The sequence below is a fragment of the Capricornis sumatraensis genome, chromosome 15 (genome assembly GCF_032405125.1).
Source record: "Capricornis sumatraensis isolate serow.1 chromosome 15, serow.2, whole genome shotgun sequence".
NCBI lineage: Eukaryota > Metazoa > Chordata > Mammalia > Artiodactyla > Bovidae > Capricornis > Capricornis sumatraensis.
Window position 1 is genome coordinate 58038416 of NC_091083.1, and position 22334 is coordinate 58060749.

At 61.9% G+C, this 22334-nt stretch overlaps 2 protein-coding genes across 2 annotated transcripts in view; one reads left to right on the forward strand and one right to left on the reverse strand.

Annotated features, from left to right (window-relative positions):
- The window catches only part of LAMA5 (laminin subunit alpha 5), a 52122-nt gene extending 37115 nt beyond the window's left edge, over positions 1–15007 (forward strand). The window contains 44 exon segments of the mRNA XM_068986788.1: positions 50–190; positions 274–432; positions 642–743; positions 847–930; positions 1418–1648; positions 2189–2302; positions 2506–2633; positions 2873–2953; positions 3058–3272; positions 3693–3793; positions 4017–4197; positions 4293–4442; positions 4817–4968; positions 5055–5165; positions 5390–5501; positions 6123–6293; positions 6448–6644; positions 6756–6872; positions 6988–7142; positions 7417–7558; positions 7671–7773; positions 8377–8487; positions 9233–9412; positions 9507–9655; positions 9733–9903; positions 10001–10137; positions 10222–10375; positions 10494–10627; positions 10702–10864; positions 11003–11128; positions 11221–11369; positions 11457–11589; positions 11670–11816; positions 11915–12045; positions 12157–12321; positions 12422–12560; positions 12651–12796; positions 12882–13074; positions 13162–13326; positions 13430–13592; positions 13711–13844; positions 13918–14011; positions 14225–14344; positions 14484–15007. Of these exon segments, the coding sequence (XP_068842889.1) occupies positions 50–190; positions 274–432; positions 642–743; positions 847–930; positions 1418–1648; positions 2189–2302; positions 2506–2633; positions 2873–2953; positions 3058–3272; positions 3693–3793; positions 4017–4197; positions 4293–4442; positions 4817–4968; positions 5055–5165; positions 5390–5501; positions 6123–6293; positions 6448–6644; positions 6756–6872; positions 6988–7142; positions 7417–7558; positions 7671–7773; positions 8377–8487; positions 9233–9412; positions 9507–9655; positions 9733–9903; positions 10001–10137; positions 10222–10375; positions 10494–10627; positions 10702–10864; positions 11003–11128; positions 11221–11369; positions 11457–11589; positions 11670–11816; positions 11915–12045; positions 12157–12321; positions 12422–12560; positions 12651–12796; positions 12882–13074; positions 13162–13326; positions 13430–13592; positions 13711–13844; positions 13918–14011; positions 14225–14344; positions 14484–14611 (6279 nt within the window). The 3' untranslated portion in view covers positions 14612–15007.
- On the reverse strand, positions 14927–20837 carry ADRM1 (ADRM1 26S proteasome ubiquitin receptor). Its single transcript, XM_068987051.1, has 10 exons — positions 20778–20837; positions 19847–20060; positions 19082–19198; positions 17696–17819; positions 17270–17356; positions 16627–16708; positions 16168–16400; positions 15865–16022; positions 15616–15718; positions 14927–15412 (listed from the first exon to the last, which is right to left on the reverse strand). Exons 2-10 carry the CDS (start codon positions 20057–20059, stop codon positions 15306–15308), a joined length of 1224 nt encoding a protein of 407 aa, XP_068843152.1. The 5' UTR covers position 20060; positions 20778–20837; the 3' UTR covers positions 14927–15305.
- Between the last annotated feature and the right edge of the window lie 1497 nt (positions 20838–22334).

Consider the following 22334-nt stretch of genomic DNA (forward strand, 5'->3'; position numbering starts at 1 on the left):
CCCTGCACATGGCTGACTATCCTGCCCTGCCGTGCCCTCCCTCCCTCAGGAGAACGTTCAGGGCCCGAGGTGTGACCAGTGCCGCCTGGGGACATTCTCACTGGATGCTGCCAGCCCCAAAGGCTGCACCCGCTGCTTCTGCTTTGGGGCCACTGACCGCTGCCGGAGCTCAACCTATGCCCGTCGTGAGGTGTGTAGGCAGGCAGGCAGGGACACATCAGCCCGCGTGGATGTTGAACATGAGCCTGTGTGACCCATCTGTGTGCCCCACAGTTCGTGGACATGGAGGGCTGGACGCTGCTGAGTGGTGACCGGCAGGTGGTACCCCACGAGCGGCAGGAGCCGCTGATGCTTCGCGCAGACCTGCAGCGTGTGCCCGAGGCCATCCCTGAGCTGTACTGGCAGGCCCCACCCTCCTACCTGGGGGACCGGGTGAGTAGCCAAGTGTCCCCTGGGAGGGCACCTCGAGAGGATCCAGGGCCTCCTGGAGGCTGAGGGCAAGCAGGGAGGGAGGAGGCTCTGTGAGGGTGCCCGGCCCCACCCGTACACCAGCCCCAGGGTGCCCAGAACCACTGCTGTCGATTGACTCCGGGCCCCTGGCCTGAGTCTGGCCAAGTCGCATCTCTCTGTCTGGCCTCCAGGTGTCGTCCTATGGTGGGACCCTCCGCTACGAACTGCACTCGGAGACCCAGCGCGGGGACGTGTTCAACCCCATGGAAAGCAGGCCAGATGTGGTGCTACAGGTGGCCAACCAGGGGATCTTGGGGGGGTGGGCAGTGGACACAGCCAAGCTGAGACTGTGGTCAGCCAGCTTCCTGGCCCTCATCCGCCCACCTGCCTCTCCAGGGCAACCAGATGAGCATCACGTTCCTGGAGCCGGTGTACCCAGCGCCTGGCGACGTTCACCATGGGGAGCTGCAGCTGGTGGAGGTGAGCGGTCGTCCCTGGTCCCCAGGGCTGCAGGGCCTGCTCCCTGTGATATAGAACAGCGTCGCGGAGCAGGATGGGTCAGCTCCTCCAATGCGCTGCCCTTGTTCCCTCTGCACACTGCCCACTCCTGTCTTTTTTACCTGTTTCTTTTCTGGTGGGGTTGTGTCATTCCTGATGCTCAGCCTGTGTCCCGACTTCAGAGCTGTGCTGTCTGCTCTCCGTCTGTAGCCTGTGCGTCTTTTTCTCAGATCCCTTCAGGATCTTAGAAGTCTTATCCTCAGTATGCTCCAGTCGATGCTTTGTGTTTGCAGTCAGTGTTTTTGTGAGTTGTCTTTGTCTCTCAGGTCAGGAGTCACTCACCTGTACCACATGTCCCCCACCTCACCTCATGTGCTCTGAGTGCCCCCGCCCCCACGGGAGGGTCTGTCCTGGGCTCCTGCTGTGCCCTCTTGTGGCCACCACAGCGATCCCTGTCATGGTTATGCAGGGGAACTTCCGACACATGGAGACCCACAGTGCTGTGTCCCGCGAGGAGCTCATGATGGTGCTAGCTGGCCTGGAGCAGCTGCATATCCGTGCCCTCTTCTCGCAGGCCTCCTCGGCCGTCTCCCTGCGCAGGGTGGCGCTGGAGGTGGCCAGTGAGATGGGTGGGGGCCCTCCAGCCAGCAATGTGGAGCTATGCATGTGCCCTGCCAACTACCGTGGGGACTCGTGCCAGGTGAGGCAGTGGAGGTGGGCACCAGGGCCAAGTGGTCCCCCTCCCTGGCCCGCATGTCCCCGAGCATCCACACTTGGCCTCTGTCTCCATCTCACCCCACTTCTCTTCTTATACCTCCTGGGCACCACCCTGCTAGCAGCCAGCCTTCCCGCCTCAGGCTGAGCCGGCTGCTTTTTCGACCATCTGCTCATCCACTGTCAGCTGCTTCCTGCCTGGCCCCTGTGTGCCCTAGCTGGTCTTCACTCATTTAGGGCCCAGTTCATCTTACATCCACAGTTCACCCAGACAGCATCCACTTCACCTCCTCCCCATCTCACCTGTGGGGCATTCCTCCACTCACTTGGAAGTGTCTAGAGGAGAATGGGGGTTGGGGGTGCCCTGAGCCAGGGCCTCTGTGTGGCTTTGTGCGCTCTGACTTCGTGCCTTCAGCCCGTCAAGGTCAGGACCCCTAGGGCTGACCTGTGAGCACGGTCCCTGCTCTGCCCCCACGTCAGGCTGGCCCTGCCTCCTTCCCTGACCGCCAGTGCCCACCCACTCCAGGAGTGCGCCCCTGGCTATTACCGGGACATCAAAGGTCTCTTCCTGGGTCGCTGCATCCCCTGTCAGTGCCACGGCCACTCAGACCGCTGCCTCCCTGGCTCAGGCGTCTGTGTAGTAAGTGGAGCCCTGTGGCGGGTGGGAAGCAGGCACCAAAGGCATAGAGTAGGGAAGGCCAGGGCACCTTTGGGTCCGTGGTTGTGGGTATGCTGAGGTCTAGGCAGGGGTGGATGCCCTGGGCACAGACCCTGCAGGGCTGGGGATGGAGCTGGTGGGAGTGAGGCCTCCACTGTGGGTGCTGAACTGTTCCCTCTGCCCAGGGCTGCCAGCACAACACTGAGGGTGACCACTGTGAGCGCTGCCAGGCCGGCTTCGTGCGCACTGGGTCCGAGGACCCTGCAGCCCCCTGCATCAGCTGCCCCTGCCCCCTGGCCGTGCCTTCCAACAAGTAAGCTGAGCCAGCCATCCCGGGTCCCGACTGTTGGTTGGTGGCCCAAAGTCTTTATAGACCCAGAACGGAATACTAGCCCCACACCTGGTTGAATCAACACTGCCCTCTGTAGAGGCCAGTGCAGCCAGATGGGCCCATGAGGTGGGGACCCCAGCATCTGATGCCCGGCCTGGCCTGAGTACACAGGTGCTTGCCCAGAGAATGCCAGTGTGTGATGACCACTTCCATCTTTGCAGCTTTGCGACAGGCTGCATCCTGAGAGGGGGCCGCACCCAGTGTCTCTGCAAACCCGGCTACGCTGGGGCCTCTTGTGAGCGGTGAGCTGGGTGGCAGTGCCTGAGTGGGGCAGGGTCTGTTTGAGGGGCCCAGGGCACTGAGTGCCTGAGCCAGCACCGCCCACTGACCACACCTCCCGCCCCAGGTGTGCACCGGGCTTCTTCGGGAACCCCCTGGTGCTGGGCAGCTCGTGCCAGCCCTGTGACTGTAGCGGGAACGGTGACCCCAACATGCTCTTCAGCGACTGCGACCCCCTAACAGGCGCCTGCCGCGGCTGCCTGCGCCACACCACCGGGCCCCGCTGCGAGAGCTGCGCCCCTGGCTTCTATGGCAACGCCCTACTGCCCGGCAACTGCACCCGTAAGCGGGGAGGTCAGGGATGAGGGGTGTCCTCCCCATGTCCTGGGCCGAGGCCAGCATGGATGGTGTGGACCTGACCAGGGCACCCGAGCTCACGACCAGGCACCCCCATGGCCAGGCCAGAGGTTGTTTGGAGACTCTGGCCTCTCCTGAGGGTGGGGGTTCCCAGGAGGACTCTGGCAGGGCTCCCCAAAGGGTTCCTCTGGGGCTGAGCCTGGGCTGCAGCGAAGTTGGGCACAGTGGGACAGTGAGTAGGCAGCTGTGTGGTCTGGACCTGGATGGAGCAGGGAGGCGGTGAAAAGTAAGTGTCTGGGGGCTTCCTTTGGGGCAGGAAGAAGGTACATGTGGAGTAGGAGCCTAGTAAGGGCTTCCGAGGGCTAGGAAGAAGCTAGGGTGATTTCCCAGGGTGACTTTCTGCAGGATGTGACTGCTCCCCATGCGGGACAGAGGCCTGTGACCCTCACAGTGGACGCTGCCTCTGCAAGGCCGGTGTGACTGGGCTGCGATGTGACCGCTGTCAGGTAGCACTGCCTGGGAGGGGCGGGACCTTGATATAGGGGCAGGGCTTGGTAGGAGGGGTGGAGTTTGTGGGTGGGGCTCAGGGTGATAGGGGCAGGGCTTGTTGTGGGTGGGGCCCGGTTGGAGGGGAGGGGCTTTGTGTGGGCGGGGCCTCATGGCTCCAGGGCTGAAGGAAGGTGGATTTTGAGGGCTGGGCAGAGCCGTGACTGCAGTCTGTGTCCCCAGGAAGGACACTTTGGCTTCGAGGGCTGCGAGGGCTGCCGCCCATGCGCCTGTGGACCAGCCGCCGAGAGTTCCGAATGCCACCCCCAAAGTGGGCAGTGCCACTGCCGGCCAGGGACGGGGGGACCCCAGTGTCGCGAGTGTGCCCCCGGCCACTGGGGGCTCCCCGAGCAGGGCTGCAGGCGTGAGTGCGAGCAGGCGGGGTACCTTGGGATGGCGAGTACCCCCAGGGTCCTCAGCCAGCTATTCACCCTGCCTCTCCCACTCCTCCTACCCAAGGCTGCCAGTGCCAGGGGGGCCACTGTGACCTGCACACAGGCCGCTGCACGTGCCCTCCTGGGCTCAGTGGGGAACGCTGTGAGACCTGCAGCCACCAGCACCAGGTGCCCGTGCCAGGAGGACCTGGGGGCCACGGCGTGCACTGTGAAGGTGTGTTCCTGCCCTGCCCACTGCCCTGGCCACCGGAACACACCTTGCTCACCCTGCCCTGGGGCAGTGCAGGTCCCAGCCCCCTGCTGACCTGGTGACCCTGACATTAATCTCGACTTCCAGAGCAGCCCTCTGGCCCTAGCTCTCTCTCTCTTTTCTGAGACCCCATAACTGTCCTCCTGTTGATCCTGAGACCCCCATGCTAACCTCTGACCTCCCACTCACCTCATCACCCTCAGCCCAGCTCAGTACCCCTGTTATATCTCTGTGAGCCCCAGTGACCATCTCTACCATGCTGACGCCCCTGTGACTCCCTGCTGGCCCCTGCCCTCCCTGCCCCCCTCACCCCGCACCCACCTGCCCCCTGCCTACAGTGTGTGACCACTGTGTGGTCCTGCTCCTGGACGACCTGGAGCGGGCCGGCGCCCTCCTCCCTGCCATCCGGGAGCAGCTGAGTGGCATCAACGCCAGCTCTGTGGCCTGGGCCAGGCTGCACAGGCTGAACGCCTCTATCACCGACCTGCAGGTACTGCCCTGCCCGATCCCCAGGCACCCTCTCCTGGCCCCCAGCCTACCTGTCCTGGGTCACAGGCTCACCTTCTTCTCCCTTAGAGCCAGCTCCGGAGCCCCCCGGGCCCCCATTATGAGACCACACAGCAGCTGGAGGCACTGGAACGACAGATCTCAAGCCTTGGGCAGGACACTCAGCATCTAGATGGCCAGGCAGGCCCCTGGGGACTCCCGCCCCAGAACCCCTTGGAATAGTCCTCCTCCAGAGAAGCCCCCACTCCCTCTCAGCAAAACCCTCCCTGAGAAGTCTCTCTCCTCAGGCCCCAAACCACCCAGAATCACCCCTGACCTCGGCTCAGGCTCAAGGTCCCTCCCCAGGCTCCCAGGCTTTCCTCAGCCAGCAGGGGCTGAGGCCTGATGGGGCACTTTGTTCACAGGCCACCAAAGCCCGAGCCCAGGCCAGCCACCTACTGGACAGCACCGAGGCCACGCTGGGCCGGGCACAGACGCTGCTGGCAGCCGTCCGGGCTGTGGACCTTGCCCTGAACGGTAGGCACTGGCCCAGCTGGGCGGGTGGGGAGAGTTGAGCAGAGTGATGTTCTGAGCTGAGGGCAGGGGTGTGCCTCTGGGGGCTTGGCCTCTAAACACACTTTGGGGTGTTTAGATAGGGAGATGGCGCCCTGGTCACAGAAACAGCAGGTCCGAGTAGGGAGGGGAGAGGGGCAGCCCACGTGGCCAGAACAAGAGGGCAGGTGGTCCCTGCAAAGTTGTAAAAGTGGTGGGTGAGCCTTAGTTAAAACCTGACACGTGTCACAAGAAGAGATCAGAAGGGACCAGGCCCAGGCTAGGGTCTAGAAGATGAAATTGCAACTGAGCGCTGGGGTGGGAGGAGGGATGGTTAAACCAGGGGGCCAAGGAGTGGGCTGAGCAGAGGGAGTGGTGGGGGTATTGCCGTGGGGGTTGCAGGAGGTGAGGCGACATGGACCAGAGGCCAGGCAGGCCTCAGAGTCGTGGCCTGGAGCAGGATCTCTGTCCAGGGCCTGCCAGCTCATGTGTGGGGTGTCTGAAGTGGCTTGGCTAGGGGCTTCTGGATGGAAGCTAGTGGGCAGAGTTCTGCCTGGCAGCAGGCTAGCCCTGGGCCCTGACAGCCCGTTCCCCAAACCCCCACAGAGCTAGAGTCCCAGACGGACCGCCTGGCACCAGCCAATGCCTCAATCCCATCGGGTGAGCAGCTGCGCCGGGTGCTGGCCGAAGTGGAGCGGCTGCTCCAGGAGATGCGGGCACGTGACCTGGGGATTCCACGAGCAGCCGCTGAGGCCGAGCTGGGGGAGGCCCAGCGATGTGAGTGGGGTCCTGCCAGCAGGGCAGAGTGGGAAGGGCCCTGGGGCTGAGGCCAGTCCAGACTGGCATCCCGTCAGCTTGGTAGGGCGGATGGGGGCTGGCAGGCACCGGGGGGCACTGCCCAAGTGACCATTCCTACCCTGGGCCTTGCCAGTGCTGGACCGTGTGCAGGAGCAGCTGACCAGACACTGGGAGAGAAACCAGGCACTGGTCACACACACCCGAGACCAGTTGGCCCGGCATGAGGCCGGACTCATGGACCTGCGGGAGGCCCTGAACCGGGCAGTGGGCACCACACGGGAGGCAGAGGAGCTCAACAGCCGCAACCAGGAGCGCCTGGAGGAAGCCCTGGTAGAGAGCTGGCCCTGCCCCCTCGGACTCATCACCCCGTCACCCCTACCCCTTTACTTTCTCACCTCACCTCTGTTCTGTTACCTCCCATGCTCTCCCCATCATCTCCAGCAACGGAAGCAGGAGCTGTCCCGGGACAATGCCACTCTGGGGGCTACTCTGCAGGCTGCCAGAGACACCCTGACCCGGGTCTCTGAGCTTCTGCATGGCATGGACCAGGCCAGGGAGGTAAGCACCCCCCTCCCCAAGGGCTGCATACTCAGTGGGGGCGGGCACACCCAGATCAGGTTTGGGTGAGCAGGGATGGGGACGAGGGTCCCCCCTTACATACCTCTCACCCCAGGAGTATGAGCACCTTGCTGCCAGCCTGGACGGCGCCCGGACACCACTGCTTGAGAAGATGCATGCCTTCTCCCCAGCGAGCAGCAAACTAGAACTGGTAGAGGCTGCTGAGGCCCACGCATGGCAGCTGGACCAGCTGGCGCTCAACCTTTCCAGGTATGGGACCCAAACAGGATGCCGTGGGTGGGGCAGAGCTGGTTTGCAAGGGCTCTTCAGCGGAGCAGCCGTTGTTCCTGTAGGGCTGGGCAGAAGTTGGGGCCCAGGTTGGCAGATAGGAGCAGAAAAGGTACACTGGGTGGTGGAGGGTCATGACCTAGGCCGGGAGTCTGGGGCCAGCAGGCAGGCAGGCCTAGCAGCTGTGATGGGGAGGCCCGTGAGCTGGGCTGAGCCCCGACTCCAGCCTCAGACCTTCCCCGGCCTCCCCTCACAGCATCATCCAAGGAGTCAACCAGGACCGCTTTATCCAGAGGGCCATTGAGGCCGCCAACGCCTACAGCAGCATTCTGCAAGCTGTGCAGGCTGCCGAGGGCGCTGCTGACCAGGCCCGGCAGCAGGCGAGCCACACGTGGGCGGTGAGGCCTGGACCCTCCCACACCCACCCCCACCCGCAGCGCTGGCTGCAGCCCCTGTTCCTGGCAGCCCCTCCAGGCAGGGCTAAACCATATCCTATCCCCGCGTCTGCAGATGGTGGTGCAGCGGGGCCTGGCGCCCCGGGCCCGGGAACTGCTGGCTAACAGCAGTGCCCTGGAGGAGGCCATCCTGGGGGAGCAGCGGAGACTGGACCTCGGTGAGAGTCATGTCCCAAGGGGCGTCCCAGCTCTGTGGGACTCTTGCCCTCCAGCTACGTTTTGTGGGTGTTCATGGATTGTCACTGTGAGAGTCAGGCTGGCAGCTGCCATGGGTGTGAATTTTCCCCACTGCCCAGGCGAGTCCGCTCCTGGAGCCCTGCAGAGGCCCACCCACCCTGACTTTGTGACCAGGCCCCAGGACGTGGAAGGGCCTGGGGAGAAGACACGAGGACCAGCTGATGGTTCTGCTGTCCTGGCTGAGGGCCGTGTGTGTGCCAGGCCAGGGGGGAGGGCCAGGCGGTGGTGAGCACCTTTGCTGTGAGCACCTTGGTGCTGGTTGCCATGCACAGTGGCTTAGCTTTTCTGCGTCTCCATTGTTTCACCTATAAAATGGGGATGGTTGCATTTACTGTGGGCCTAGGAGGCTGCTCTGAGACTTGGGGTGCAGTGCTTTCCCCCAAGCCGATGGCCCTTGTGTCCAAGTGTCTCCCTCTGACTGTGTGTGTGTGAGCCTTAGCACTCCCTGGTCAGGAGAACTGAAGTGGCAGTGCCTATACTGTGGGGGCGGGGGCTCCTCAGGATTGAAGCTGTCTCCCCCACAGCACGGGCCACCCTCCAGGACACTGGGACCCAGCTCCGCGATGCCCGGGCCAGGAAGGAACAGCTGGCGGCCCGTGTCCGGGAGGTGCAAGCCATGCTGGCTATGGACACAGGTAGGGTGGGGCTCCTCCCTGCACTTTCCCCACCTCTTGTCCCCAGAGCTGAAGGGGCACCTGCCCACACGGGCATCACCCCACCAGCCCTGCCTGTCCAGTAGGGTCACCATCCAGGAGGGAGGCCAGAGTGGTTCCAACCCTGGGGACTCTCCCCAATCCTAAGGACTTGCTTCTGGTCGGGAACCAGACACCAAACAAACGTCACCCCCAACGTCAGCCTGGGTAGCAAGTGAAACCAGGAGGAAGGGGGAGCATTTGGAGAGAGAGGACGCGGGGCGGGCGGGGAGGGTACAGGTGTTCAGTGGGCTCAGAGGTGGCAGCAGCAGCAGAGGTCAGTGTGGCTGGAGCTGGACGCCCAGGAGACACTTCAAGGGTCCGGGAGGGCTCAGGGCACAGGAAGGATCCCTGCTGACTCGAGAGGGACCCTGCCTACCTGGGGGCCATGGGGACTCTGGAAGGACCTCAGGAGAGATGGAGTGGCGGGGCGGGGGACCCACCAGGGGGAGATGAGGCGGAGCTGACTCAAGCAGGCCTCAGGGGACTCCCCTCAGGCGTGTGGCTGGCACAGGAGGGCTGTCTATCTGGGAGAGGGTGGCAGGTGAGTCTCCACCACCCTGAGGTTCTCACAAGGCAGGGGGGCGGGGGTTAATTCCCTGTTGCTGGTTCTGTCAGGGGGTCTTAGTGGTCTCCCCAGATGGGGATGAGGGCCCTCCTCACTGAGCCTGCACACGGTCCACTGCAGACGAGACAAGCAAGAAGATAGCCCATGCCAAGGCTGTGGCCGCTGAGGCCCAGGACACAGCTGCCCGTGTGCAGGCCCGGCTTCAGGACATGCACCGGAACGTGGAGCAGTGGCAGGGCCAGTACAAGGGCCTGCAGAGCCAGGACCTGGGCCGTGTGGTGCTTGATGCTGGCCGCTCAGGTGCGTCCTGGGGCACAGTGCCCCGACAGTGGGTGGGCCAGGGTGGGCAGGCCAGGCACGCAGGACCTCCTTCCCCTCTGTTCCCTGCCTGCAGTATCCACCCTGGAAAAGACGCTGCCACAGCTGCTGGCCAAGCTGAACCTCCTGCAGGACCGCGGGGCACACAACGCCAGCCTGGCTCTGTCAGCCAGTATCGGCCGTGTGCGGGAACTCATTGCCCAGGCCCGTGGTGCAGCCAGCAAGGTGGGTGCGAGTGCCAGGGCCAGGTGAGCGTCTGGGAGACCAGGAGGCGGACACTGACAGGCCATGTGTCGCCACAGGTCAAGGTGCCCATGAAGTTCAACGGGAGCTCAGGGGTGCAGCTGCGCACCCCTCGGGACCTCACCAACCTCGCCTCCTACACTGCCCTCAAGTTCTACCTGCAGAGCCCAGAGCCCACAGCTGGCCAAGTCACGGGGGACCAGTTTGTGCTGTACATGGGCGGCCACCAGGTAGCAGGCAGGCTTTGCGGGCTGGGTGGAGCTGGGCGCCAGGCTGGCGCAGGTGGGGTGCCCGAGGCCCTGCCCCACTGGGTCTCCTGTCGCCCAGGCCACTGGAGACTACATGGGTGTGGCTTTGCGGGGCCAGAGGATACACTGGGTGTACCGCCTCGGTGGGGCAGGGCCTGCGACCCTCAGCATCGACGAGGACATTGGGGAGCAGTTCGCGGCCATCAGCATTGACAGGTAGGACGCCCAGTCCCCACAGCACTCCGCCACCTCCGAGTGTGGCCACGTGTACCACACCTCACCTCCCACCTCTGCCCTCAGGATCCTCCAGTTCGGCCGCATGTCTGTCACGGTGGAGAATCGGATGGTCCAAGAGACCAAGGGCGACACGGTGGCCCCTGGGGCTGAGGGGCTGCTCAATGTCCAGCCGGACGATTTCGTCTTCTACGTGGGGGGCTACCCCAGCAACTTCACGGTGAGCCTGGCCGGCCTGGGTGCGCAAGCCACCCTGCCCACCTGTCCCATGAAGTCCTACTTAATGTCTGGCCCGAGCTCCCCCTGGGGTCTGCCCTGACCACGCACTGTGCCCACAGCCCCCCGAACCCCTACGCTTCCCCGGCTACCGGGGCTGCATTGAACTGGACACACTCAATGAGGAGGTGGTCAGTCTCTACAACTTCGAGAAAACCTTCCAGCTGGACACAGCTGTGGACAAGCCTTGTGCCCGGTACGTGTGGTCTGAGCCGACCCTCACTCTGACTCTGCCCACCCTCAGCTGACCCTCCCACTTCTGACCGGCAGCTCCAAGTCGACCGGGGACCCGTGGCTCACAGATGGCTCCTACCTGGACGGCTCTGGTTTTGCCCGCATCAGCATGGAGAGCCAGCTCAGCAACACCAAGCGCTTCGACCAGGAGCTGCGGCTCGTGTCCTACAGCGGCATCATCTTCTTCCTGCAGTATCAGGCATGTCTGCTGTCCATGCCCCTATCCTACCCCCACCATCCACGCCCCCCGCCTGCCAGCTGTCCATGCCCCTGCCTGCCTGCTGCCCGCGCCGCCTCCCCTGCCCACCTGGCTGTGCTGACCCTCCCCTTTCCCCAGGACCAGTTCCTGTGCCTGGCTGTGCAAGAAGGCAAACTAGCGCTCCTCTATGATTTTGGCGCGGGCCTGAAGGAGGCCGACCCACTGCAGCGACCTCCGCCACAGCTGACTGCAACCAGCAAGGCGGTAAGGCCAGGTCCAGAGGAGGCCCTGGGTGGGGAGGGACAGTGGGTGTCGCAGCTCCTCTGAAGTTGCCCACCTATGCCGGCGCCTCCCAGATCCAGCTGTTCCTGCTGGGGGGCAACCGGAAGCGCGTGCTGGTGCGCGTGGAGAGGACTACGGTGTTCAGCGTGGAGCAGGAAAATGTGCTGGAGCTGGCCGACGCCTACTACCTGGGAGGCGTGCCACCCAGCCAACTGCCTGCCAGGTGAGCACTGGCCTGGGGTGGGGGTGGGGCGGTAGGGCCTGGGGAGGCCACCACTGCGGCTCATCCCATGGACACTGGTGCCTGCAGCCTGCGGCAGCTCTTCCCCTCTGGAGGCTCCGTGCGAGGCTGCATCAAGGGCATCAAGGCCCTGGGCAAGTACGTGGATCTCAAGAGGCTGAACACCACGGGCATCAGCGCCGGCTGCACCACTGACCTGCTGGTGAGCCCCCTCCTGCCCCCGGCCGCGTGCATGCCCTTTCCGGCTGCCACCGCAGGCCCTCATGGTCGCCCTGCCCACAGGTGGGACGGGCCATGACTTTCCACGGCCACGGCTTCCTGCGCCTGGCACTCCCCAGCGATGCCGTGCCCCTCATGGGTAACGTCTACTCTGGCTTTGGCTTCCGCAGCAGCCAGGACAGCGCTCTGCTCTTCCAACGAGAGTCCCCGGTGCGTCTGCCCCATCTCCAGGGCACCAGGGTCGGGGCGTGTGGCCAGAGGGAGTCTGGGCCCCCAGCCTGGCTCGCTGACCCAGCCATGCTCCGTAGGGTGGGCCATGCGAGGTGACCCTGCAGCAGGGTCACGTGACCCTTCGGCTGGCCAGGACTGAGCTGAAGACACAAGAACGTTTTGATGATGGGGCCCCCCACTACGTCACTTTCTACAGCAACAGCACGGGGTGAGCCTGGCTTACCTGGCCTCTTTAGGGAGGGGGTGCAGAGCTGAGGGTTTAGGGACAGTACTCTGCGGGTTGGGCGGCAGGGCGGGGAAATACCACTCTCCCTACCAGGGTCTGGCTCTACGTGGACGACCAGCTTCAGGAGATGAAGCCCTACCGGGGGCCACGGCCCCAGCCTCAGCCCGAGGGACCCCCTCAGCTCCTCCTGGGGGGCTCACCCAAGTCCAGTGACATTCGTAACTTCAGTGGCTGCATCAGCAATGTTTTTGTGCTGCGGTGAGTGGAGTGGGCATGGGGTGGGGGGGGGGCGGTGTTTGCTGGCAAGAACCTGCTGACTTGGCCCCAGCCACTGACCTGCACCCCTCACCCTCTGCAGGCTCCTGGGGCCTCAGCGCGTGTTTGACCTGCAGGAGAACCTGGGCAGCTTCAATGTGAGCTCAGGCTGCGCCCCAGCCCCTCGCACTCAGCTCCTGGAGCAGGTCCCGCAAGGGCTGCGGGCCACCGTGTCTCGGAAGGTAGGGTACAGGAGGGGTGTGGGCAGCGGGGCTGGGGTGGGCAGAAAGCCACCTCCTCATGTTCCTGCACCCCCATCCGACTCCCCCCAGGCTGCCCGCCAAAGCCGGCAGCCTGCCCAGGACTCTGCCTGCTTGCCACCTGGGTCCCTCGGGACCATCCGAGACGCCTACCAGTTTGGGGGTCCCCTGACCAGTTACTTGGAGTTTGCACATGTTCCAGCCTCCCCCAGTGACTGGTAAGCCTGGGTGGGGACCAGGGTGGGGGGTGCCATGGTGGGGTGGAGGTAGGGCACAAGGCTGATGCCCGTGCTTGGCTTCCAGGTCACAGCTCTCCATGCTCGTCCGCCCACATGCCCCCCGAGGGCTCCTGCTCCTTGCTGTCCCCCAGGCAGCCAGCAGCCCCTCCCTAGTTCTCTTCCTGAACCACAGACGTTTTGTAGCTCAGACCGAAGGCCCTGGGCCCCAGCTCCGAGTCCAGAGCCGCCAGCGTTCACGCACTGGCCAGTGGCATACGGTGAGGGACTGGGAGAGGGGACACGGGGCGGGAGGTAGGGGGGGCATCTGGGAACTCCCACCCTGATGTGCCTCTCTCCACCCCCAGGTGTCCGTGCGCTGGGAGAAAAGTCGGATCCAGCTGGTGACAGACAGGGTCTGGGCCCAGAGCCAGGAGGGGCCAGGCTGGCAGCACCAGGGACAGCAGGGCCCCCGGCCACACACACTCTTTGTGGGGGGCCTTCCTGCCGGCAGCCACAGCCCCAGGCTCCCAGTGAGCACCACCTCGCCCAGCCTCCCACCCCTCCCCAGCCAGATGCTATCCATCTTCCTAGCACCCCAAGGGCCTGACCCCAGCTCACTCTCTGTTCCCACAGGTGGCCATCAGCAGCCCTGGGTTCAGGGGTTGTGTGAAGAGGCTGAGGCTGGATGGGCGGCTCCTGGGGTCCCCCACGCGGATGGTGGGGGTCACACCCTGCTTCTCAGGGCCCCTGGAGAAGGGCCTGTTCTTCACAGGCAGCGGGGGAGCCGTCACTCTAGGTCTGTCCCTGATTGGTGCCCTCTCAGTCCTCTTGGGGTGGCCAGGGGGCAGAATAGTGACACCAGAAAGGGTGGGGCCTGGGACCGAAGCTCTCCCCCTCACGGCCCCTCCTTGCAGACACCCTGGGGGCCACACTGCCCGACGTGGCCCTGGAGCTGGAGGTGCGGCCCCAGACAGCCACCGGCCTGGTTTTCCACTTGGGCCAGGGCCAGACGCCCCCCTACCTAGAGCTGCAGGTGCTGGGGAAGCAGGTAAGACAGGTGTGAGCCGCAGCCTCGGTGGGATCGGGGCTGGCAGGGCCCTCCTGACTTCTCCCACCCCTAGGTCCTGCTGTGGGCAAACGACGGCGCTGGTGAGTTCTCCACGCTGGTAACACGCCCCGCAGCACTGTGTGACGGGCGCTGGCACCGACTGGCAGGTGAGCCGGGGCCTCTCCCAGTGGGAGGTTGGAGACACTCCTGACCCCCACCTGCTGCAGAGTCAAGCCTGGAGGGACTCGGCAGGGGTCAGCCGCAGGCCCCCAGCGGGGAGGGTGGCAGGGATTTAAAGCCAAAGAAACAGGGTGAATAGCCCCGGGCCCTGTGGCTGGCGAGATCCTCCTGGCCTGGTCACAAGGAAGCTGTGCTTGCAGTGACCAAAGGCGGGAACGTGCTCCGGCTGGAGGTGGACCAGCAGAGCAACCACACCCTGGGCCCAGCGCCGGCCACCTGGGCCAACACCCTGGTGCCACTACATCTCGGGGGCCTGCCGGGTGAGTGCGGCCTCGGCCTGAGGGCAGGGAAGGGGGAAGGCTGCCCTGGGCACCAGGCACTGAGGTTGAGAGCGGGGAGCCCAGGCCTGATGAGACACGAGCTTCTGCTCCAACCGGGCCCTGTCCCCCCCTCCCTCAGAACCCTGGAAACGGCCTCCCTACAACGGCTGCGTGCGGAATCTGGTGCTGAACCAGGTGTCGGTCACCTGGCCTCGAACTGCGGGCGTGCAGGGGGCAGTGGGGGCCAGCGGCTGCCCAGCCACATAGCACAGCCACCCCCGGAACCTCAGCCGACAGCTCCAGCAGCCGCACGAGGGGGTCTCCTGGAGTCAACAGGTGGTCTGCCTCATCAGGCAGGGTCTTGCCCCCCAGAACCCTCAGCCCCTCCACCCAGCGTGCAGACACCACCACCCTCAGCTGGCTTCTTAGATGAAGTCTGTGTGTATTTATCTAGACTCCAGATTCTATGGGTAATAAAGCCTTATTTCTGGGAGTGGTTTTAAGTTATGTCTGACTTCCTAAAGGAAAGGGTAAATAACACTGTAAAATGGGGGTTTGTATTTTTTATCTTTCAATTTAATTATGAAATTTCCCTTCCACCAATATTCAATAATAGGAAAGCTATAAATCACTGGCCCCCCTGCTTCTTGAAACAAAAATTAAAAAGTAACTTGTGTAACTGAGTGTCGACTTTAAATGTAGAAAAAGAAAAGCAGCCCAGCGGGTCTGGAGGTCCGAGCCCAGCACGACTGTCCCTCTGAGTCGGAACGCAGGCCCAGAGGAGCTTCTTGCACCCAACTCCCGTCAGCCCACCCTGGCACGCAGACAATCCAGAGTTGGCAGATAAAAGAAAAGACTTTTACTGATTAGCACGTTGGGGCAGAGGTGAGAGGGTGTGATCACAAACGCCACTACTGAGGCCAAATGACCTGGGGGTTGAGCCCTCGTGGCTGCAGGCAACCTAATCCAGGCTCATGTCCTCTTCTTCGTCCTTCTTGTCCTTCCCATCGCCCTCCTGCTGCTCGGGGCTGGCGCTATTCTGCATGGCTTTGGCAAATGCTTCCACGTCTAAAACGCATTAAAAAGCCTGACGTGACCTTTCCAGCCCCGGGCCCAGCACTGCTGACCGGGGGACGGGAGGTGAAAGCTAGACGGAGGCCAGGGTCATTGGACTAGGCATCCTCTGCACATGGGGGAAGCCTTTCTTTTCAACTACAAGAAGACAATCTCTGCCTCACCTGTGGCCGAGGGGTGGGGGCGCAGGTACTTACCACCCTTGTTGGCGGCCTCCACAGCCTCCGCGGGCAGCCCAAACTGGCACATGAGGGGGCCCAGCTGCCCTGAGGCCAAGGCCGCACTGAACATGCCGAGGGCCTGTGGGAAGAGCCAGGCACCTGAATCCATGAGAGCGCTGAAGGGGACCTCAGGAACCAAGATGCTTGATGCCAGGGGCTGTGCTGCAGGCAGGCCAGTGTCCCCTACACCAAGCTTCCCGCAGGACACCTGGGCCATGTGTCTACCTGCTGGAACTGGGGTGAGGTCAGCGTGTTCTGGATCTCCTCCGCAGTCTGCGGCAGGGACTCCCCTGACGGCAGGTAGGGCAGCAGGCGCTCCTGGACATCCGCGTTGGCAAGGATGGGGGCCATGATCTCAGGTGTCAGCACACTGGCCAGGTCAACTAGGGCACAAGCAGTGGCTGTCAGCGGCTGGAGGCCAGCCAAGATGCCCATGAGGGAGGACAGTGACACTCAGCTGTGGAACTTCCAGGCGTGGTGTGGTGAGGTGAGGCGAGGCGAGAGGCAGGGGCAGAGGCTCAGTGTTACCTTGTTGGCCGCCTCCTGGCCCAGCCGGCACACTCATGGTGGCCAGGATGCTCTGCAGGTCGCTGAGCTGGATGGGTTGGGCGGGGCTGGCTGCTGTGCTGGCTCCGTCACCCGAGCTGGGCGCAGGGCTCGGGCTGGTCGCTGAGGCAGCTGCTGGAGCGGAAGGGGCTGGGGTGGCGCGAGTGGAAGAGGTGGTGGAGGATGGGGTGACCGCTGCTGACTGGCTCCGGGAGCTGGGGAGAGCGAGGGAACACTGGAGGGCGACATGCCCACAAACGCACCACAACACATCCATCCTGCCCCAGACCTCCTTGTGCTGCCAGGTCTCTGGGAGAAGTCTGAACCGTGAAAAGGACAGAGCCCCCCAGGTGCCTACTCTGTCCTTCAGCATCTCCTACGTCCAGCCTCTGTGAAGGAGGCAACATCTAGTGAAACCAGAGAGCCAGGGGTGAGGCTCACCTGGATGAAGAGCTGCTTGCCGGAGGTCCTCCGCTCCCCAGTAAGCTGGCCAGGCCCGGCCCGGTCAGGGCCCCCAGGCCACCTGCAAGGAGCAAGTTCAACACAGTTCAACACTCACGCCTGGCTGGAGGCCCCCTCCCCGACCACAGAGCAGACCCACCCAGCACTAGAGCCCAGGGACAAGCAGGGGAAGGAGCAGAGAGAGCCTGTCTGCGGGGGCCCGGGGCCGGACTCCTCAGGCATGTTCTGGCAGGTTAACCCACTAAATCTATCACTTCTCCATCCCATGACACTACCAACGCACACACCCTGGTTCAAGGACAGAGTCCAAATTCAGTACAAAGTAACAAGCGTTTCCCCAACAGACAAGCCAACCTGGGAGACCAGGGGGCCCAGGCAGGATCCCTGTCGCACGTTCTTAGGCCCTGCTCCTCAGCCAGCTGTGCTCCCCTGAAGTATGGAATTGTGTCCTCCATGGGGGCCCTGGAAGGCCTTGCCTGCCTGGTGCCAGGTCAATCCCTAAGGCAAACCAGGCCCCTGCCCAGGGAAGCCAGCACACAGACATGGCTCAGACAGAGCTGACTAGAAGCTGCAAGCTGCCCGACTCTGTTACTAAGAGGCTCCCAAGCCCGCGGCGTGTTACCCAGTCCTCCGAGGCCGGCGGGTCCGATGAGCTGCATGAGCTGGCTGTGGCTCATGTTCCCCAGCAGGCTCTGCAGGCCACCCTCCCCTGCAGGACAGAAAGTGCTCAGATCAGGGCTGCGGTGGCCAGGGGCCTCCAGCTGGGTCTGCCCCCACCCCTCTGCCGCCACCAGGGTTCTGGGGGCGGCCCCCATCTCAGCTGCCCCTGAGCTGTGCGCTGAGTGTCTCCTGCCAGGAGCCAGCGCAATAGGGCTCACAGATGGGTCACCAACTGAAGACAGGAGCAAGGACCAACTCCGGAACCGCCCCAGGGGGCTCCTAACCTGGATCCTCCACCTCCACTTAGCCACCGGCCCGCACCACCCAGGGTCCACGTCAGCGGAAACCGACTCCAACCTCACAGCACATCCGGGAAGGTGACCATTACCGCCCAGCGCAGACAGCTCGTGGCCTCCGCTCCCACTCGCCCCCAGGGCTCCGGGCATCGGCGGGTTGTTCAGATACTCGTTGACTTTCCGGCAGTGCTCCTCATCCTGGTCCGTCTTGGGCTCCTGTGGGGAGGACACAGCAACAGGCACAACTGAGCAGCCCACCCATCTTACAGGGAGGAGACTGACGCTCTAGGAGCACTTGGCACACAAGCAACCCTGTCTTCCAGGATGAGGCTCTTAGTGTGACCATCTGAAACCACAAATCCCGGATGTCCCTGGTGGTCCAGTGGTTAGGACTTCACCTTCCACTGCAGGGGGTGAGGGTTCAAGCCCTAGTCAGGGACCTAAGATCCCACATGCCTCAGGGCCAAAAAAAACAAAATATAAAACAGGAAGCAATATTGTAACAAATTCAATAAAGATTTTTAAAATGGTTGTCAAACTTTTTTTTTAATTAATTTATTTTTACTGAAGGATAATTGCTTTACAGAATTTTGCTGTTTTCTATCAAACCCCAAGTCAAAGTTTAGTGTTGTTTTTTTTTTTTAAATAAAACCTCAAATCCTTCAATGCTGTAAAATAACCGTTATCACACCACTGTCACCAACCAGCCTTGGCCTGCAGCCCTCCAGAGTTAGCTGGGCGCTGACGATGAGCACTTGGGCATGCAGGGGGTCATCAGGCAGCATCCCCCTGAGGGCATCCCCAGAACTTCGAGACAGAGCACCCATGATGGGTGCACTGCCACCCAGAGAAGCTTCTGGCCTGGGCTTATGACCCTGGAGGGGCACTGGGAGACCAGCAAACCACAGGCAGAAATGGGACCCAGCCCAGAAATCACTCCTGTAAGTGACCCAGGGATTTGCAGCCTCGAAAAGGCCCCCAAAGCCAAGCTACACACTCTGGACTCTGGCAGAGCCCGCTACAACAACCCCCACCCCACACACGGTGACACTCTTGAATCTTTTGGTTCCAAGGCAAGCAGGGTCACCACCAGCTGGTAAGTGAAAGCAAATTCTACCATTAGAACAGCTAATTCTGATAAGCTGGCACTTTTCAAAAGTTGTGTTTGAAAATAAAGTAACATAGGTCAATCAAACAACAATATTTTCTGGGTACCTACTATATGCTAAGCATTGAGCCTGGGTCTCCTGCATTGCAGGCAGATTCTTTAGCGCCTGTGCTACCAGGCAAATCCTTTATTTTATACACTGAATAGAATTAGAAAACAGACCTAACTACTGCCTTCATGGAATACGACTTGTATATGAAGGGGTTTTGGGGGAAAAAAAACCCAGAGAAACCCAAAGGCCCCATGAGCAAATATCTAACCTAATTTTATGACAAGATTTTAAGAGAAAAAGTAAACAAAACCTGCATACCTGCATCCAGAAGAAGAGTCGTTTGGACCCTGCCTTAAACTTGAGCACGTAGACCCTCCCGCTGGGGCACTGTGGCACGCGCTTGAACTCACAGTCATCGGGGAAGATGATCAGATCCTAAAGAGAGGCACTGCTGGGCCCCAGGACCTCCAGAAACACAGGCCAGGCCAGGGCCTGGGGCTGTGTGGCGGGCTGGGCAGAGGCCCCGGGACACAGAGACCAAGCCTCTCACCAGCAGGGTCTGTGCAAGGCAGACAAACGAGGGTCACAGGCACCCCAGGAAGGTCGTGAGGGCCAGGAGAGGGGCCCGGTACTGAACAGGGAAGGGGGGTTTCCCGCTCCTGGAGGATTTTTGATAGAGATGTTTTGCGAGCAACATTCCAAGATGAGCTAAAAAGTCAGCCCTGACCTGCTCCTGAACTTAACAAAAGAAGATACTGTCTGAATAAAATGACTGCTAAAGAAAGCTTTCTAGAGGGCTGTGATCAAGGTCAGGATTTTTACACGATTTCTTCAATTTTAGGCACCTGATCTTCAGAGCTTTACACATACACCCGGTGACAGACGAGATGGACATAATCATTAAGACCAGAAAGCCCACAGGCAGATCCACATACCCCACCAACACACCCCAAGTTGTCAACCAGTGGTTTCAAGCCCAGAGTGCGGTGTCCTACTGTGAAGACCACGCTGCCCTGACCGTTGGGGGGCGGCGGGGGGGCGGGGTAGGTGTCCTCAAGACAAGGTTCACTCCCAGACACTTACATCTTCCACGTTCCCCGATGTCCTGTCTTTCCAGCAAAAGTGAATGAGGGAGTCATCCGTCTGCTGAATGTACACAAGCCCTTTCCGTTTATCTGGGGTGACGGTAGTTCCTTTTAATGACATTTTTCCGGCCCGAAACTCCACCAAATACTTGTTGGAGGACCCACGGGAGCCTGGCACCAGGCTTGGAAACAGAGCTCCTGAAGTCGTCATCCTAAAAGAGGCACCACCGCGCAGGCCCGGTCACGACCGCGGACACCCTAACGTCCTCCTCCAATGCTGCGCTCGAAGAGCAGAAGGAAAGCGCTTCTCGCAGCCGGGCCAGGCCTCAGACGCCCGACACCTGCAGCCAACTCATTCCGGGGTGGGCCGGCCCACGGGGCCAGGTTCTCAGCTTCTGCTCCCGTTTCTCAAACCCCGAAATTTACCTGTGTATCTAAAGCGCATGGCAGCTGAGGACCCTCGTCAACACCACGTTCCGTACATTTTAAATAATCTATTAACCTGCGGCTCCGAAAGATTTAAAACCTCGAGCTGGGCAGACAGGCCGCTAACACGCTGGATGGCAAGCCAGAATTAGGCCTAACCCTCGCTGCTACCGGACACACGGCCGGTAAACTGCAGCGCGGCAGGTTCGCTTCCCTCGGAGAGAAAACCCGAGCGAGCACCTGGGGAAACGCGAGCCCGGCGGCCGGCGAGGACTTTGCGCAGGTGAACACCCGCTCCCACCCGCAGGCCCCACCGCCCGGCACTCTCGGCTGCGGGCGCCGCGGGCCCGGGGCGGCGGCCGGGGTGCTCGAGAGCCCCAGTCAGCGCTTGCCCCCGGCCTCTGCAGCCCCAGCCGACCCGGCGCCAGCCCGGGGACCGCCGACGTCGCAGGCCCCGCCCCCGACCACCCCCATAACCGTCCCCGCCCCCGACGACCCCGCACCTGGCCCGCGCCGAGACTCCGCCGAGAGGCGCCGTCCGGGTTCGCTCTTCCTCCTCAGCGCCTGCCGGGCCCCGCCGGAAGACCCTGCTCGCCCCGCCCCGCCCTCCGCTCTCGCCGCTGATTGGGCTCCGTCAGGAGCGGGGCGGGCGCTAGTCTGCGGGCGATTGGCGAGGGCCGCCGCCCGTCTCGCCACCAGGCCCGCCCCCGCGCCGGCGGCTCTCTTCCGGAGGAAGCGCGGGCCGGGGGCCCGCGGGCCAGAGCGGCCCCTATTGTTGCTGTGTCATAGGGGAGCGGCGGCGGCCCCTGGCGGCGACGCCGGGAACGGCGAAGCGGTCGCAGGCAGAGCGGCTGGCATTGGATCTGGGACCGCGAACGGGGCGGGGGCACCTGCGGGGCGCGGGGCAAGGTGTCTCAGGTGTGCTGACCGTGCGGGACGCCAGGTTCCTAGACCTGGGGAAGTAGTTGCCGGCTAAGGGGAGGGGATGTCATCCCTGGGGGAAGGTGACTGCAGCCCTGGACTCAGGTGCGTGGTCCCAGCGTCCTCCCGACGAGCGATGGTCTCCTGGGAGCCCGTGCGACGCGCAACGCCGCTGCTCTGCGCCCCCAGACCCTCTTGAGAACTACCTTCCACCCTCCCTGTGCCCTGGGGGTCCCCCAGCCCCCGCAACAGTGACGGCGTGACTGTGTCACCATCCTCCCCGACCCCCTATAATCTGCCGACAAGGCTGCTCCTTCATTCCTTGTCTGGTGTGTAATGTGTAGTCTGAACCGAATGAAATCAGCTGTCCTGCACACACTGGAGGAGGGGAACGGAAGCGCTGCCCTCCCATTGCCTTTACTCCCCTTCACTTACACTTTGTAGTTTCTGCAGAGCAGCACACACCTGGAGCCCATGCTACAGATGATGTGTGACTCCCCAGGTTACAGTCAATGGGGTTGCAAGAGCAGGACACGACTTAGCTGGCCCCTACCACCAGCACCGCAGAGGAACCTGGTGGGCTACAGTGGTCCATGGGGTCTCACAAGAGCTCGCCACCACTTAGCAACTAAACCACCACCATCATCAATATGTAAAATCCATTTTAAAGCTTTTTTTTTAAGGTATAAAAGTGAAAACTATTCTTTTATTCAACACTGTTTTAAGATGTATCCATGTTGACACATGCAGCTCTAACCTAGTCTATCTTACCTCCTGTGTAACATTCTGATGGATAAAACACCACAAGTTCTGTACCCACTGCTTTGTGATCTAAAGAGTCTCTATTTTTTTTTTTTTTTTGGTTTGGAAAAATAGAGCTGGTTTTCATTTTAAAATATTTATGTTGATAAGAAATGTGTTTTTTAATTAATATTTTAAAATTTCTAATATGGTAAATATCCATAGATAAAACCCATGTATGCAAAAGCTCTATGGAGATCCTTGATAGTTTTTGAGAGTCTAAAGAGTTCCAGAGACCAAAGTGATGGGAACAGAGACCCGTGAAGAAATTCAGTGGCCTGTGACTGGGGTCACGACATCTGCAGCAGTGCCATCCGGCGTGCTCTGTGAAACCAGGA

Coding starts and splice junctions, on each gene's coding strand:
- ADRM1 (XM_068987051.1), bottom strand. CDS start 20,059: ATGACGACTTCAGGAGCTCTGTTTCCAAGCCTGGTGCCAGGCTCCCGT. Junction 16,709..17,269: donor CGCCGGCCTCGGAGGACTGG/GTAACACGCCGC, acceptor TGCTCCTTGCAG/GTGGCCTGGGGGCCCTGACC. Junction 16,401..16,626: donor GCAAGCAGCTCTTCATCCAG/GTGAGCCTCACC, acceptor CGCTCTCCCCAG/CTCCCGGAGCCAGTCAGCAG.